General features: G+C 37.5%; 1 protein-coding gene across 1 annotated transcript in view; it reads left to right on the top strand.

Annotated features, from left to right (window-relative positions):
• CATSPERB (cation channel sperm associated auxiliary subunit beta) overlaps nucleotides 1-17,851 on the top strand; it is a 185,040-nt gene that overhangs the window by 77,010 nt on the left and 90,179 nt on the right. The window contains exon 16 of the mRNA XM_069105680.1: nucleotides 2,116-2,273. Within this exon, the coding sequence (XP_068961781.1) occupies nucleotides 2,116-2,273 (158 nt within the window). The remainder of the gene's footprint in view (nucleotides 1-2,115; nucleotides 2,274-17,851) is intronic.

Here is a 17,851-nt window from a genome sequence, read left to right as displayed (position 1 = left end):
CTATCTATCTATCTATCTATCTATCTATCTATCTATCTATCTATCTAAGCTGCTCATTCTTTTAAAACAATGTTTAAAATAGTTTGCAGTAGGGGGCAGCTAGGTGACACAGTGAATAGAGCACAGGCCCTGGAGTCAGGAGGACCTGAGTTCAAATGTGACCTCAGACACTTAACACTTAGTAGCCATGTGACCTTGGGTAGGTCACTTAACTCCAATTGCCTAAAAAAAAAGCTTTCAGTAGTACAAGATTAGCAGTTGCTTTATAGGTAGATTGATATGCTATTTTCAGAAACACTCATTTTAACCTAGTGTCCTCAATGATGAATAGTGTGTAATGGTGGTGCAGCATTTCAATTATTAAGTTAGTACTTGCCTTTCAATCAAAAAGCAAATGATTTCTTGTTTGAGATTAGAAAATGTCATTGAACAAAAAAATGGGGCAAAGATCAACCTAATAAAACAAGTCAAACTCAATTTGATTTCCTGAGATGGTGGGTGAGTAGAGTGACATGCTGACTTTCTCTCTATATATCGCTCTATTTCTCTTTGTCTCTATCTCCCCATATGTGTGTATATGCAGACACACACACATACATACATATATATATATACATATACATATATATACACATAATATGTATACATATTATATATGCCATCTATGTCTATGCTTATATATACATACAAACATAATATGTGTACACACAGCGCATATATATATGTAATTAGGTATGTGTATTCATAAATGAAGATATATGTGTATATTTGTGAAGGTGTATATAGATCTCACTAGATCCACAAAATAGGATTGTGTGTGTGTTTGTATGTGTGTGTGTCCTGTGCACAACAGGGATGTGTTAAAAGTTTCTGTTTTATGAATCTAGTGATCTAGATTGATCCCTCATTTTTCCATTTGGTATTGCAAATATAAAAATAGTCTTAATTTACCATGTATTTTTCAACCAACTTATATCAGTGATACAATGAATATATTTTATTATGCCTGGCCAAATTCCAAGAATTACATACTATTGTTCCCAGCAGCCCATTGTTAGCCATATTTGTGTTTGTCATGGCATAAGGTGTATCTTTTATATCTGCACACTCTTCAGTTATACTGTACCATCCCTATGCTAGAGTGGTGGCATTGTCAGACGAGAAAAATAGAGGTGACATTGAAAGGCCTTGGGAACAACTTGTATTTGATGAATGAGAGATAGTGAGAAGTCAAGGATAAATCATAGGTTGCAAGCCTGACAGATGGGGAGGATGGTGGTGTCCTCCATGGAGAAGATGGAGAGGAAGGGCACAATTTAGTGGGAAAAATAATGAATTTAATTTTGGACTTTTAAATTAGTATATGTACTCTGAGCCTTCTCTTCTGCTATACTCAGGGTGATTTCTTTGTTCAAGTTAGATCACTAAATAAAGCAATATAGACTGCAGGTTGGAAAATATGTTGTACAAATACAAAGAGAAAAATTCTCTATGGATTTATCAGATATCAAGGAACAGAATTTATTTCTCCTCTTAAAGTATTAGAGGGACTCAATTACTTCTCCCCTCCAAACCTCTTACAGATAGAGTAGAATAGTTTAAGGACTGAATGCAGTCTCCAATATCCTTTAGACATTAAAGTTGCTTTTATAAGTGGAGTTTTTGAAATTTGCATGCATACTTTTGGTTTTACTATCCCCACCCAATTTTTTCATAAAAACAAAGGCATGAGGGAGGACTGAATAAGTCTCTTTTTTGACGTGTCTATATTAAAAACACAGAGATTTGGGGGAAAGGGGAATGGAATATTTTCTTTTTTCTTCATTTAATCACTGTCCTTAATTCATGGGAGGAATCATGAAGACCATACATACACAAAAGACTCACATTATTTAATTAATTAACATGCATTATTTGTACCTATATACATTAATACAATGTATTAATTATTACTCAAAGAGAAAAATAAAAATAGAAAATGATTTCATTTATGAATTGGCATATAATTAGTACTGTTAATGTTATATATTAAATAATATTCTGTATTTGTGTATTAAATTATTCAAACCCAAAATAAAAATATTTATGTATGACATTTGATTATTCTCATTCCAGGTTGATGGAAATGTGGCATTTAATACTTCATTAGCTCCACAGTATATCACTTCAACAAGTATTATCTTCTTTGCCTATGCACCCCTGAATAAAAGTTGGCAAGATAATAAGGATCTAAGATTTAGTGATATTCATGCTGGAAAACAATTAAGATCAAGGTATGTTATGATTTGCCCCAGATTATTAACTTTGATCATGAGTTTCCTTTGTGTTCTGAAACTAAATCTTAGACCACCCTGGGTTAAATTAAGGTCCTTGGGATCCATTTGATGAATATGGTTTATAGAAGGTAACGGAATATATCTCATCTTGGCTGATAAGTGGCCACAGCTATGTGGTCAGGAGGCCAGTGAAGATATGTGTTTAAATGAAAATAAGTTACAACATAAACTAAATTCAGTAGAGTAAATGAGACCATAAACCCCAGGATCTGAGAGGTAAAATGACAGAAAATTGGTGGCAATTCTAACACAGCTGATGATAGAATCAAAATATGTATATATAAAGTTAGGATGTCAAAACAAATCTAATAAGATTAAATGAGGATAAATGTATTATACATGACCCACCCAAGCAACTCGACAGGTTTAAATTGAAAAGACAGGATTGGATAATTTTTTTTGGCAATTCTTCTGGTTTTAGTTAATTTCAAGCTCTATTTCTCTTTCTTTTAAGAAAATAATATTTTCTTTCAAATTACATGTAAAAACAATTGTTAATATTATTTTTTTTTAATTTTGAGTTCCAGATTCTGTCTCTTCATCCTTCCCTCCCCTCTTTTCTGCATATGGCAAGCAATTTGATATAGGTTACATAAGTACAATCATGCAAAAACTATGTCTGTATTGGTCATATGAAAGGAAACTGAGACCCCCCCCCACAAAAAAACATGGAAAAATTTAGAGTGAAAAATAGTGTACTTCCATCTTTATTCAGACTCTACCAGCTCTTTCTCTGGAGGTGGAAAGCATTTTTCATGAGTCCTTAGAAATTGTCTTGGATCTTGGATCATTGTGTTGCTGAGAATAACTAAGTTATTTACAATTGATAATGGTATTGTTGTTGTTACTGTACACAATGTTCACCTGATTCTGCTCACTTCATTCTACATCAGTTCATGTAAGCCTTTTCAGATTTTTCTGAAAGCATGCTTCTCATCATTTCTTATAGCACAATAGTATTCCATCACAATCAAATACCATAACTTCTTCAGCCATTCCCCAATTGACAGGCATCCCTCAATTTCCAATTTTTTTCCTATTTTCTTTTCTTTTTTAAAAAATTTGGTCTTTATTAATTTGTTTTTTTTTTACTTTTAGTTTACAAGATTCAGTTCAACAATTCCTTGAGTTTCAAATTTTCTTCCCCTCTCTCCCCTCACCCTCCACCATGGTGGCATACAATCAAGTATAGGATCTGCAAATACTTTCACATTAGACATTAGTTAGGTTATAAAGAAGAATTGTATCAGATGGAATGAAAAATGGGAAAGAGGAAACAGAACCAAACAAGAAAAAGAAAAAGGCCAGGTAGTTTGCTTCAATCTGGATTCAAACTCAGGTTTTTCTAGTTCTTTTTCTAAATGTAGACATCTCTCTCCATCATGAATCTTTTGGGGTTGATTTATAACCCTACATTGCTGAAAAGAGTCCAGTCTATCAAAATTAGTCATCACACATATATTGTGTCTATAATTGTGTACACATTTCTCCTGGTTCTACTCTTCTCACTCAGGATCAGTGTATATAAGCCTCTCCAGGTAAATATGAAGTTCATCTGCTACTCGTTTCTTATGGCACAATGGTATTCCATTACATTCATATACCACAACTTGTTCAGCCATTACCCAATTGATGTGTACCCCTTTAATTTCCAAGTCTTTGCTACCACAAAAAGAGCTGCTATAAATATTTTTGTACATATGGCTCCTCCTAATTTTTTTTGCCACCACAAAAAGTCACTATATATATTTTGTACAAATAGGCCCCTTTCCCTTTTGGGGTGATCTCTTTGGTATATAGACCTAGAGGTGATATTGCTGGGTGTGCACAGATTTATAGGTCTTTGGGTATACTTCCAAATTGCTCTCCAGAATAGTTAGATCAGTACACAATTACACCAACAGTGTATTAGTGTCACAATTTAACTACATCTTTTCAAACATTTATAATTTTCTTTTTTCTGTCATATTAGCCAAACTGATGAGTGTGAGGTGGTACCTCATAAAATCAAATAATAGATAATAAAATAAATTGTTATTTTAATTTGAATTTCTCTAACTAATAACCAATAGTGATTGGGAGCATTTTTTTTTCATATGATTACAGATAACTTTGATTTCTTCATTTGAAAACTGCCTGCTCAAATCCTTTGACTATTTCTCATTTGGGGAATGACTTGTATTCTTATACATTTGACTCACTTCTCTCCTACCAACCTCCTAAGTTGTCTGGACTAGAAAAACGTCTTACTTCAAACTTTTTGTCTGTGTTGCTCCAAAATGTATTTGATTTGATGTATTATTTTATTTTATTGTCTTTTGGAGGGCAATTAGGGTTAAGTAACTTGCCCAAGGTTACATGGCTAGGGTTTTGTGTGTGTGTGTATGGGTGTTATGTGTCTGAGGCTGGAACTGAACTTGGGTTCTCTGACTCTGGGGCCAGGGCTCTTACTCACTGTGCCACGTAGCTGCCCCTGATATATTATTTTAAAGTTGTTTAAAGGGAAATATTGGAAAAGTGTAGCTGGAGTCCTGCCTCTATTCTGCTATCATGGCTAGACTTCTCAGTTCATATATTAATTATTGAATTTAATTAATTATCTATAGGACCTTTCAGCCTCATGCATTTATCACATTTATCTCTTTTAATCAAGTCTATTTATGCTCTTGCATTACTTGAGATCATGTTTGCAATTCTTGCTTTTTTGATCTTATTTGATTCATAATGGAATTTACTATAATCCCTAATTTTAACTTGTATGAATATTTATGATTCAGATGTGTATCTTGTAAACAATCTATTGGTGGGTTCTGTTTATATTCCAGTCTGATATGCTCTTCCATTTTATGGATGAATTCATCACATTTGCATTCACATTTACTATAATTAATTGTCCATTTCTCTCCATCTTACTTTCTCCTTCTCTCTTCTCAATCTCCCATCTTTACAACAAAGAGGAAGGTGAAAGAAAAGTGTAGTCAGCACTGTGCTCTATGCTTGGTGCAATCCTCTCCTGCAGCCCTGATCCTTTTCTCTTATACTCACTCAGACCCCAACTATAGGTTCTTGTCCTTACCTTCTTTTCTTTTAAATCTTTCTGCATTATCACACTTCTGAAGTTAAATTTGTTTTGAATTCCTCTCTGAATTCACTCCCCCCCCCTTTTAAAGCAATTGGGGTTAAGTAACTTGTTCAAGGTTACATGGCCAGTTATTTTGTGTGGGTGTTAAGTATCTGAGGATAGAACCAATCTCGGGTCTCCTGACTCCAGGGCCAGCATTCTTACTCACTGTGCCACCTGGCTGCCCCTTCACTCCCCTTTTTAATCAATACTCTCCTCTCTCTCCTTTTCCTTCTATTTCTTTGTTGAGTTAGATATAATTCTATGCAAAACTCTCTCCCTCTCTCTGTATTTTACCCTCCTTTGACTGCTTCATATGAAAGTGAGATCCAAGTGATCCCTGCTCCCTTCACCATTTCTTCCTTCTTCATATTTTTTCTATTTGAATTTAAAACTATTTCATACTTATTAAGTTCCTTTTCTAATCCTTGATGACATTAGGGTTCAGGACACTTGCATCAACTCTCAGTAATCAAATGTAAATACCTGACCCTTGAATTTTCCATTCTGTTTGCTGGCTTGTATTTAGTGGTTTGTGTTTCTCTTGACTCTTTTGTTTTCTTTCGTTATTTCAAGGGAGCTCTGTTTTTAAAATATATTTTAATCACACATTTATTTTTTATCACCTAAATTTTTAACTTCCTCCCCCTCCCACCAAAGAGTCATCCCATATATAATAAAGTTGTTTTTAAATAAAAAGAGGAAGAGAAAAAAAATCAATCCTCATTCTCCTTGGTCTCTCTGCTATACACTGGTGATTACTCTCTCCAACTTGATATTCCCTTTTCTCTAGTTTTTTGGGACAATCTTCTCTCTTGGTTTTCTTTCTACCTATCTGACCACTCCTCTGTCTCCTTTTCTGGATCCTCCTCCAGATCATGCCTTCACATCTTAGGTGTCCCTCCCTCAGGGTTCTTTCCTGGCCCCTCTTCTCTCCTCTCTCTATGCTACTTCACTCAGTGATCTCATCAACCCCCATGTATTTACTTACCATCTCTATGGTGATGATTATCAAATCTACCTTTTTGCCACAGGCCCTCTCCTGACTTCCAATATTGCACCTCTAACTTTATTTCAGACATTTTGAACTGGATGTCCAGTAAACATCTCAATCTCAATATGTCCACAAAAGGGCTCATTACCTTTCCCCCTAAACCATCTCCCTTGCCTACCTTCCTTATTACTGTAGAGGGCAACACGATCTTCCCTGTTCCTCAGGCTCTTAAATTGAGTCATCCTGGATTTCTCACTATTTCTTATCCTCCCATATCCAAGCTATTGCCAAGGCCTTCGGATTTTACCTTTACAACATCTCCTGAATGTGCCCCCTTCTATCTTCTGACATCACTAAAACTTTAGCAGAGGGCCTTATCACCTCATGCCTAGATTATTTGAATAGCCTGATGTGGGTCTGCTTTTTCAAATCTCTCCCCACTCCAATCCATTCTCCATTTAACCATTAAAATGATTTTCCTAAAATGCAAGTCTGATTATGTCACATTGTAATAGTAAAGGGAATCTGAAGATCTTCCCTGCCCCTTAATAGGACTAGGTGAATTTGAGGACCTTTCCTGATTTGAAAAAATACTCTGTCTCCTAATAGGCTGCATGTGGTCACATGGAACCTGTGGTGGGAGGCTTGTTTTTCAGGAAGGCACAACTTTTGTTACTTTGTATTTAAGTGGGTCATGAGGGTTGTGATGTTCTCTGACCCTGGAGAAGGCTGTGATGTGAGGTTTTGCTTTGGGGATCACTTTGGAAAGAGTCATGTGGTTCAGCCTGATGAGATTATAGGCAGCTGTTGAGCCCCCCAACTTTGAAAACCCAGATGTTGGTGCTTCTCTATCTGGTGACTAACTGTATCTGTATGATGGTCAGACAACTAGAAGCCCTGTCTATTGGTCTCCTGAATTGTGTTATTTTCTCTGTCTGTATTTTTGTCTGCTTGTAACTTCTGTTTGTATTTTCTCTGAAGTTCAGGGTGCTGACTTTTCCCCCTGAACTAGGTAAATTACATATGTTTGATTAAAGTAAGATTGTTAACCTTTTTTGAGTTGCTTTCTTTTAGAAAAGCAGGTCAAAGAACCTGTAATAGCAGCCATCCTAGGTAGGCTAGGGTGCTTGCTGCTACATACATATCTTACCTCCCAGACTCAAAAATATCCAGTGGCTTCCTATGCTTCCAGGAGCAAATACAAAATACATACTCTATTTTGGCATTCAAAGCCCTTCATAGCCAGTTGTCTTCCTGCTTAACATTCTCTTACATCTTATTCCCTGTCATATATCCTTTGACCCAGTGTCCCTGCATCCTCCTGTCTTTTTCACAACTAAGATATTACATCTTTAACTTCCAGTATTTTATGACTATCCTCTATGCCTATAACTATCTCCCTCTTCTCTGACTGTTGACCTTCCTGGCTTCCTTTAAATCCCGACTAAAACTCCATCTTCTACAGGAAATCTTCCCCAAACCTTCTTAATATTGGTTCCTTCCCTCTTTTAAATATTTCCTACTTATCCTACACATACAATTTGTTTTATCTTTTAATTTATCAATCTAAATCTATCTATATAATATGATACCTGTTCCAGAATACCAAGGGAAATAATGAAAAGAAATGCAAGGTGAGGTTTCCTGGACCTACCAGGTCTAAAACTAGAATGTAAAGCAGAGACCATCAAAACTACTTGGTACTTATTATGAAATAGAATAGTGGATCAGTGGAATAGGTTTGGTGCACAAGACACAATAGTAAATGACTATAATCTATTGTGTGGTAAACACAAAGACTCCAGCTTCTGTGATGAGAAATTGCAATTTTAACAAAAACTTCTTGGAAAACTTGAAAATAGTATGTCAGGAACTAGGCAGGAAACAGCATCTTACACCATATTCCAAGATAAGGTAAAACTGGGCACACACTTTTGGCATGAAGAATGAAACTACAAGTAAATTAGGAGAGAGAGGAATAATTTGTTTGTCAGATCTATTGAGAAGGGAAGAATTTATGACCAAACAAGACCAAACAACATTATGAAATATAAAAGAGATTATTTTCATTACATTAAATTATAAATATTTTGCACAAATAAAACCAAGACAACCAAGATTAGAAGGGAAGCAGAAAACTGGGAAGCAATTTATACAGTTGTTATTTCTGATAAAGGTCTCATTTCTAAAATATATAGAGAACTGAATCAAATCTATAAGAATACAAGTCATTCCCCAATTGATAAATTGTCAGAGGATATGAACAGTCAGTTTTCAGGTGAAGAAATTAAAGCTATATATAATCATGTGAAAAAAATGGTCTAATTCACTATTGATTAGAGAAATGCAAATTAAAAAAACTCTGAGGTACCACATCACACCCATCAGATTGGCTAACATGACAAAACAAGAAAATGATTACTGTTGGAGAAGATGTAGGAAAATTGGAACACTAATGTGTGGAGTTGTGGTGGAGTTGTGAATTGATCCAAAAATTCTGGAGAACAATTTGGAACTATACCTAAAGGGCTATAAAACTGTGCATGCCCTTTGATACAGCAATAGTACTACTGGGTCTGTATCCCAAAGATATCATAAAAAAGAGAAAAGGACTTGTATGCACAAAAATATTACTAGCAGCTCTTTTTGTGGTGGCCAAGAAATTAGAATTTGCAGGGATGTCCATGAATTGGAGAATGACTGAACAACTTGTGGTAAAGGCATGTAATGGAATGCTATTATGCTATAAGGAATGATGAGTTGGCAGAATTCAGCAAAAACCTAAAAAGATATATATGAACTGATGCTGAGTGAACCAGGAGAACATGGTACACAATAATAGCAACACTGTGCAATGACTAACTTTGATAGACTTAGCACTTCTCAGCAATGCAAGGAACTAAGACAAGTCCAAAAGCCTCATGATGGAAAATGTGATCCACATCCAAAGAAAGAACTATGGAGTCCGAATGCAGATCAAAGCATGCTATTTACTCTTTTTTGTTGATTTATTTTTTATTTAGTTTTATCATTGATGATTTAGAGAATTTTTGACATAGTTGTCAATAGTTTGTAATTGTTCTTTTGAGAACTGCTCATATTATTTGATCATTTACCCATTAGGAGATGTTTTTTGGTTGTATCTATCTCTAATTCTAGGTCTAATTCTGTATCTGTGTCTAATTATATAAGTTTATTTCTATTACTTAGGTAATAGTAAACCCTTGTTAGAGATGTTTATTCAAAGAGCATGTCTGAGGTAGGGTCAAGGTATTGGAGTAAGTAGGGAGCTAAGTCAAACTCTTCCAATATTGTCCTCTAAACAACTTTAAAATAATTAGGCAAATTGAATTCTAAAACAGCATAAACATCAAAAGTTTGGGGTAATACTATTTAGAGGAGAATTTATAAGGTTGGAAGGAGAGTTCTTTTGTAATGAGGAGGGGACAGACCATCATCAGCTCCACCAACTGTGGGCCTTTAGGGCATGTTGATAGCAGCAGGAGAAACAACTGTAGCAGTAGAGATGGGAGACCTCATCACACAGAGACAGTAGGGACTCAAACACCTAGTCAGAAAGAGATTGCAGAGGACCCCTGTACTAGCAGTGGGTACAGGAACTGGTGCCATTTGGTAACTGCATTGTTTATTATGCAGTTCCAAGTCTTGGTTGCAGGATGGAGGAGAAGGCTTACAGTTATTCACAAAGGAGCAGAAGGTCTATTTCTGGATTGTAGTTCCAGAATGAGTTTTTGAGGTTTGACATAAGGGATCAAGGGCTTTACTTGGATAAGAACCCCAATGCAGACCAGAAGAGAAATGACTACAATTCTGCCTGGATCACATCATCTTGGAAGCACCAAAACTTACAGTGTCCCAAAACTAACTGTGAAATGACCAGGGAGAAAAAGTCTGAAACTTGGTATAGTGATATCAACTCTTCCCCCAGAATCAACCAGAGCCTAACTCTAACAAATTTCAAAGTAAAAAAAAAAGGTTGGAAAAAAATAATAATAACAACAAAAAAGAACTTGTCCATCAAAAGTTACTATGTTGACACAGAATCAAGACATAGACTCAGAAGAAGATAGTATTGTGAAAACATCTGCAAGAAAAACCTCAGAGAAATATGCAGATTGGTCACAATTCCAACAAGAATTCTCAGAAAAACTAAAAAAGAAAAAAATAAAGATTTAAGAATAAGGAAGAATAGTGATGAATAAGTAATTACTATTTAATAAGAGTAGTAGAGGAAAACTGGGAAAAGAAATAAGAACAATATAAGAAAATGATAAAAAGAGAATTAACAGTTTGATGAGGGGTACAAAAATACTGAAGACAATAGTAACTTAGGTCAAGATGGTGGAGTAGAAACAGGACTTCCACGTGGCTCTGGCTTCCACCTCCTCCAATTCAGGTAAAAAAAATGACTCTAGGAAAACTTTGGAGCTATAGAACCCACAAAATGACAGAAAGAAGCTAACCTCCCACTGAAGACAATTCAGCAGGCTGGCAAGAAGGGGCCAGTGCAGCACTCTGGGAGCTGAGCCCAGCTCTGCACAACCCCAAGGTTTTAGCCTCAGGGTGGCCACAACCAGCTTCTGGCTGGATGAATTTCAGATTACCAGTAGCTGTAGGGGTTTACAGGAATTATCAAGCAATAGAGGCCAAGGACAAAATGAGAGGTACAGTGTGGACTTTGGGATCCAGTAGTCCAAGATTGCTGTCTGGCCTTTAGACCCTGGAGGGAGAAACTGCTGAGGCATTCTGTGGCCATGCAGCTGTCACCACATGGCAGCTTCAGCTCCTAACTTGCAGATTGTAGTCTGAGGGGTAATCGACCTTGCTATAGCCTGCTTGGATCTGGATTGAGGTCTAGGGTGGAGGTCTGTAATGTAATTGCCAAGGAAAGGCAAATTCCCAAGGTTCAAAATACCAGCATAGGTGCTCTCCATTTTATTCAGTGACCAACCAAGAACAGAGAAGATCAAAACATGACATCATTCCAAATACAGCATTTACTAAATGTGATTAAATAATCTCCAAGGACTACCCCACCCCAGGACCTTCCAATCATTCAATCAATTACAAAGTCTCTGTTCTAAATACTTCTCCACCCCTAGGCTATACCTTAATTTAATCTACCACAAAGTCCCTCTTCTCAAATGGAGATTAGTTTCCAAACATAAGGTCAAAAGTTCCCCACCCCTGGATCACAATTGAATCTACCCCAGAGTTACATCAAGTTTAAACACAGCACTTAATACCCAAATGGAGGTCTTTTCTTCATCTTGACACGAGGCAAGTTCTCAGCAATCTTAGTTCCTGGGGAGACAAGGCTTAGCAAGGCCATAAGATACATTGCCAGTCCCTTCATGAATTCATCCTCTGTCTGTAGAACAGTCCTAGAACCCCTGAACACATTAGCAAAGCCCTCTCCCAGGATTTCTGTAAACATACAACCAGAAAATCCTTCTTCAGGGCTTCTGAACCAACAGAAAGGCTCCCAGACCCCTGCAACAACAGCACTGTCCTTCACCAGTGGACAGTATTCACTCTGTCTGCAGGACAGTCTCTAGACCTCTGCAACAACAGCACTGTCCTTCACCAGTGGACAGTATTCATTCTGTCTGCAGGACAGTCTCCAGACCCCTGCAACAACAGCACTGTCCTTCACCAGTGGACAGTATTCACTCTCTGTCTGTAGGACAGTCTCAGGGCTTCTTAGTGAACAGCCAGGTTCCAGGACTTCTTCAACAAAAGGACTGTCTTTCACCAGTGGACAAATCTGGCAAAATAACATCAAAACAGACAGACAAAGTACCAGCAAAACAGCCATGTCTCCTCAGTCCTTGGCAGCTCAGGGGGCAGGTCTCAAAAGTCCAGGGCAATTCAAAGTGGCCACCAGCAATTCTCTTAGTCTCTCTCTCTCTCCACGAGGTGCTGCTTCCAAAAAAGTCTTCTGCCTCTCTCTTGTCTCTCCAAATCTACGTCATCAGCTCCTCCCAGTTCAGGACTTTCTTTTCACATCAACAAGTCCATCCCACAGGTGGGATTAACAAGCTCTGGGTTTTAACACAATCAATTTGAAAACCAAGCCAATACAGGGGAATCTTTAATTGCCATTACTATCACAAGGTCCTGGGGTGTGGGATCAGCTTTCCAAAATGTGTGGGGGCTCACGGCACCAAACTAAAAGCTCCAGTAGCTGTGAAAACCCCAGTAATTGGGATAAAGCTCTGCTGTCTGGTAACAGAGTCCTACTGTAGGGAAAAGCTCAAAAGTCAAGTAATTGAGTGGCAACGTGAGCAAACAAGGGAAGCAAAGGAAAGCAAGCAGAGTAATCCAACTTTACACTCTCATTTTGGTGACAAAAGGATCAAAACATGGAACAGGAGAAAGACAGCAAGGTCAGAACTCCTGCACCAAAAGCTTCCAAGAAAAATATGAGAAGGCTACAGGCCATAGAGGATGTTAAGAAAGATTTTGAAAACCAAATAAGAAAAGTGGAGGAAAAATTGGGAAGAGAAATGAGAACAATGCAAGAAAATTATGAAATGAGAGTCAACAACCTAACTGAAAAAAAAAACCACCTTAAAAATAAACTAACTCAGATGGCAAAAGAGGCTCAAAAAGGCAATGAGGAGAAGAATGACTTAAAAAGACAAATCTGCCAGATGGAAAAAGAATCTCAAAAGCTCACTGAACAGAATCATTCCTTCAGAATTAGATTGTAGCAAATGGAAGCTAGCGACTTTATGAGACATTAAGATACTATTAAACACATCCAAACAAATGAAAAAATATAAGGCAATGTGAAATATTTCATAGGGAAAACCACTGACCTGGAAAATAGATCCAGGAGAGAAAATTTAAAAATTATTGGACTACCTGAAAGCCACGATCAAAAAAAAAAAAAAAAAAAAGAACCTAGAAATCATCCTTCAAGAAATTCTCAAGAAAAAAATGCCCTGATGTTTTATAACCAGAGGGCAAAACTGAGTTTGAAAGAATGCACTGATCACCTCCTGAAAAAGACCCCAAAAAGAAAACTCCTAGGAATATTATAGCCACGTTCCAGAGTTCCCAGATCAAGGAGAAAATATTACAAGCAGCCAGGAAGAAACAATTTGAATAATCAGGATAACACAGGATCTGGCAGCTTCTATGCTGAGGGATTGAAGGGCTTGGAATATGATATTCCGGAGGTCAAAGGAGCTGGGATTAAAACCTAGAATCACCTACCCAGCAAAACTAGAGTGTCATGTTTCAGGGGAAAATATGGTCATTCAGTGGAATAGAGGACTTTCAAGCATTCTTGATGAAGAAAACCAGGGTTGAATAGAAAATTTGACATTCATATACAAGAAGTAAGAGAAGTGAAGCATGAAATGTAAACAGGGAAAAGAAATCATAAGGAGCTTATCAATGTTGGACTATTTACATTCCTACATTGAAAGATGATAATTGTAAGTGATGAAACTTTTCTCAGTATGAGAATAGTTGAAGGGAATAGAAGTGTGTGGGTGTGTATACATACATATGTGTGTCTATATGAGGGTATATGGGTGTATGAATACATATGTGAGTGTGTGTATATATGTGTACTGGTATATATAAACAGAGGGCACAGAACCAAGTTAATAGGAAGGGATGATGCTTAAAAGGTGAAATTAAGAGGTGAGAGAGGAGAATAATTAGAGGATATGGGGATAGACAGGATGGGGTAACTTATCTCATATAGAAGAGGCAAGAGAAAACTGTTACAATGGAGGGGAAGAACAGGAAGGCAAAAGGGAATGAGTCAATCTTATTCTCATTGAATTTGACTTAGGGAGGGAATGACATACACAAGAAATATGGTATCTCACCCTATAGGAGAGTAGAGGGGAAGGGGAAGAGAGAGGGGATAATGGAAGGGAAGTCAGGCTGGGGAGAGGGAAGTTGGAAGCACCCACTTTTGAAAAGGGACAGGATCAAAGTAGAGAATAGAACAAGTGGGGAGGGGGACAGGATAGGATGGAGGGAAATATAGTCAGTCTTTCACAATATATCCACTATGGGAATGTTTTGCATAGCTATACATATACAACATATATTGAATTGCTTATCTTCCCAGTAAGGGTGGGTTATGAGGGAGGAAGGGAAAGAATCTGGAATTCAAAGTTTTAAAATCAAATGTTTAAATATATATCTATATATATATAATTATTATTATTTTACATGTAACTGGGAAATAAGTTATACTGGCACTGGGGCAAATAGATCCATTGTGCCCTAATGGAAAGTTGGAGAGGGGATAGGGGAAGATATGGGAGAAAGCAAATTGGAAGGGGCATATTCAATGGGCTCACTGTTTTGGGGTGGTGGGTAGGGAAAATGGGGAGAAAATTTGTAACTCAAAATCTTATGGAAATGAATGATGTAAACTAAAAAATAAAAAAGAGAGAAAAAATGAAATTAAAAAGGGAACAAAAGAAATTATAAAGGAAAACTGCACAGATATCTTAAAATAAATAAAAAGAAATTGCAAGAATCTGCCAATCCACTCTTAAAAAGAAACTCAAAAAAAAAAATTACCAGGAATATTATGGTCAAATTAGAGAACTCTGAGGTCAAGCAAAATACTACAAGCAGCCTGAAATAATTCAATACCATGGAGTTGCAGTCAGAATCACACAAAACTTGGAAGCAACCCCGTAAAGGAACAGAAAGCTTGGAATAAGATATTATGAAAGGCAAAGGGTAAAAGATTACAATGAAGAATTACCTACACAGGAAAACTGAGTTTAATCTGACTAAAGAAAAAAGGATATTTCGTGAAACAGAGGACTACCAGGCATTCCTGAGGAAAAGCTAGAGCTGAACAGAAAATCTGACATTCAGACACAGACTCATGAAAGGCATAAAAATGTAAACCTGAGTGAAAAATCATAAGGAACTTAATGTTACACTGTTTATATTGCCCAAGAGGAAGATGATACATGTAAGTTTCAAGAGTTTTATTGTCATTAGGTCTATTAGAAAGATTCTACATAGTCAGAATTCAAATCAGTTATGTTGGCATGATTTCAAAATAAAAGTGGAAGACTGAGAAAACGGGACATATTGGGAGAAGGGATTAAGGAAAAGAAGAATGGTGAAAATTCTCTCAGACAAATAAATAGGAAACAGAATTCTACAATATGTTGTTAAAAAATACTTGAAACAGAAAGAAACTCAGAGAGTTAAATAAGGGATTGGAATGTGGCAGCAAGGTGGCACAGTGAGTAAGAGTGCCAGCCCCTGATTTGGGAGGACCTGGGATCAGTTCCGGACTCAACACCCTCCCAAAAAATACTTGCCATGTAACCTTGGGCAAGTTACTTAACCCCATTTGCTTTAAAAATAAATAAGGGATTGGGGCATAACATGGGACTGGAGAGAGCTAAGGATTTGTACCCTTGGTGGATCACTGAGCAGCTACCTGGTCTAGGGAGGGACTCACCTGGCCTTTAGCTGCTGAGGACTTAGTGGGTGTCAAGATGGTGAGTCATGTATGCCTGAGTTGTGGCAGCATAGACACTGAACTAGACCCAGGCTGGGACAATGTGGTATACATGGGCTGTGGCTCCATGCTGGAAGACAACTTCATCATTTTAGAGGTGCTTTTCATGGAGAAGTGTAGTGGCAGCTCCTCTGCTATGGGGCAGTTAATCTCCCTGTGTGGTGTGGGCAAAATTCCATCAGTAGAAGGAGGCACCCATGTGAAACTGGGAATGGAATTTAGAGCTCAGACTTTTCAGAATAGCCAAGTGTCAGATTTATCACTTGGGAAATCAGTTACGGCTAAATCAATATTGCCTTGGTACAGTATTTAACTTCTTCAAGGTGGGGCAAAGTCAAGATGGTGGAGTAGCAGCAGGAAATTCTGTGAGCTCCCACCACAACTACCTCCAATACCTGTAAATTATGACTCTAAACAAATTTTAGAGCTACAGAACCCACAAAGTGACAGAGAAAAACAAATCTCCCACTGAAGCCTGCCTGGCAGGCTGACAGGAAAGGTCTATAGCACTGAGCTGGTAGCTGAGTGCAGTCCCACATGAGCCATGTGGGCCTGAACCTGGGGCAGCCCTGACCAGTGGCCTAGACTGGCCATAGCAGACTTCATAAGAGTGAATCACCAGCAGTTGTCGTGCTTTCCAGACTTCTCAACCCATAAATATCAAAGAGAAAGTAAAAGGTCAGTGGGGAACTCTTTTGTAACTGGGTGATGGAAGAGCCCAGTTGGGCCCCAGCCCCAGGGCAAGAGATGCTGGGTGGCTGAAGCTGCTGCTGCATGGCTGCCTCCAGAGCTCCTGGCCTGCAGATCACAGGGAGCCCAAGAGATCATTCATAGGGTAATTGCTCTTGTTTTGACTAGCTTGGATCTGGGTTGCTGTCTTGGGTGGTAGTCCTGGGGTGAAAAACACCAGTGAGCTAGAGTTTGTGATGGCTGTACAGTGGGCACCCTCCTTAGGCCTCTGACAACATTTGTGAAAACCCCAGTGATTTGGGACAAAGCTCTCCACTCTGGAAGCCTAGTTCTACCATGGCAAAGAGCTCAAGAATCAAGTAATTGGCTGGCAAGATGAACAAGCAGAGGAAGCACAATCAGACCATAGAATCCTTTTGGGGGGACAAAAAGGATCAAAATATGAAACCAGAAGAAGTCAACAAAGGCAAAACTCCTGAATCAAAAGCTTCCAGGAAAATATAGATTTGTTACAGGCTATGGAGGAGCTCAAGAAAGATTTTGAAAATCAAGAGAAGTGGAGGAAAAAATTAGGAAGAGAAATGAAAAAGATGCAAGAAAATCATGAAAAGTGAGTCAACAGTCTGCCAAAGGAGACCCCTCAAAATACTGAAGAAAATAACACCTTAAAAATAGACTAACTCAAATGGCAAAAGAGGCCCAAAAAACATTGAGGAGAAGAATGCCTTAAAAAGCTAAATTGCAGAGATGGAAAAGGAATTTCAAAAATTCACTGAAGAGAATAATTCCTTCAAATTTAGATTGGAGCAAATGGAGCAACATACAAAAATTCTTTTTGTGTTGGTTAAAAATTGGAAATCAAAGCAATTCCCATCAATTGGGGAATGGATAAACAAACTGTGGTATATGATTGCAATGGAATATTATTGTGCTATGAGAAATGACAAGCAGGATGGCTTCAGAAAATTCTAGAAAACGTTACATGAACTGAAAAATAGTGAAGTGAACAGAACCAGGAGAATATTGTGCAAAGTAACAGAAGCATTGTTCAATGAAAAACTATGAATGACTTAGCTATTCTGAGCAATACAATGATCTAAGACAATCCTGAAGGACTAATGATAAAGTGTACTATCTGCCTGCAGAGAAAGAACTGATATTAT

The sequence above is a fragment of the Petaurus breviceps genome, unplaced genomic scaffold (assembly GCF_028583685.1).
Source record: "Petaurus breviceps papuanus isolate PSGF00001 unplaced genomic scaffold, PetGlider_PUasm1.0 77, whole genome shotgun sequence".
NCBI classification, from domain to species: Eukaryota; Metazoa; Chordata; class Mammalia; order Diprotodontia; family Petauridae; genus Petaurus; species Petaurus breviceps.
The sequence above is the reverse complement of the archived record's forward strand: the minus strand, read 5'-3'. Positions and strand labels throughout refer to the sequence as shown.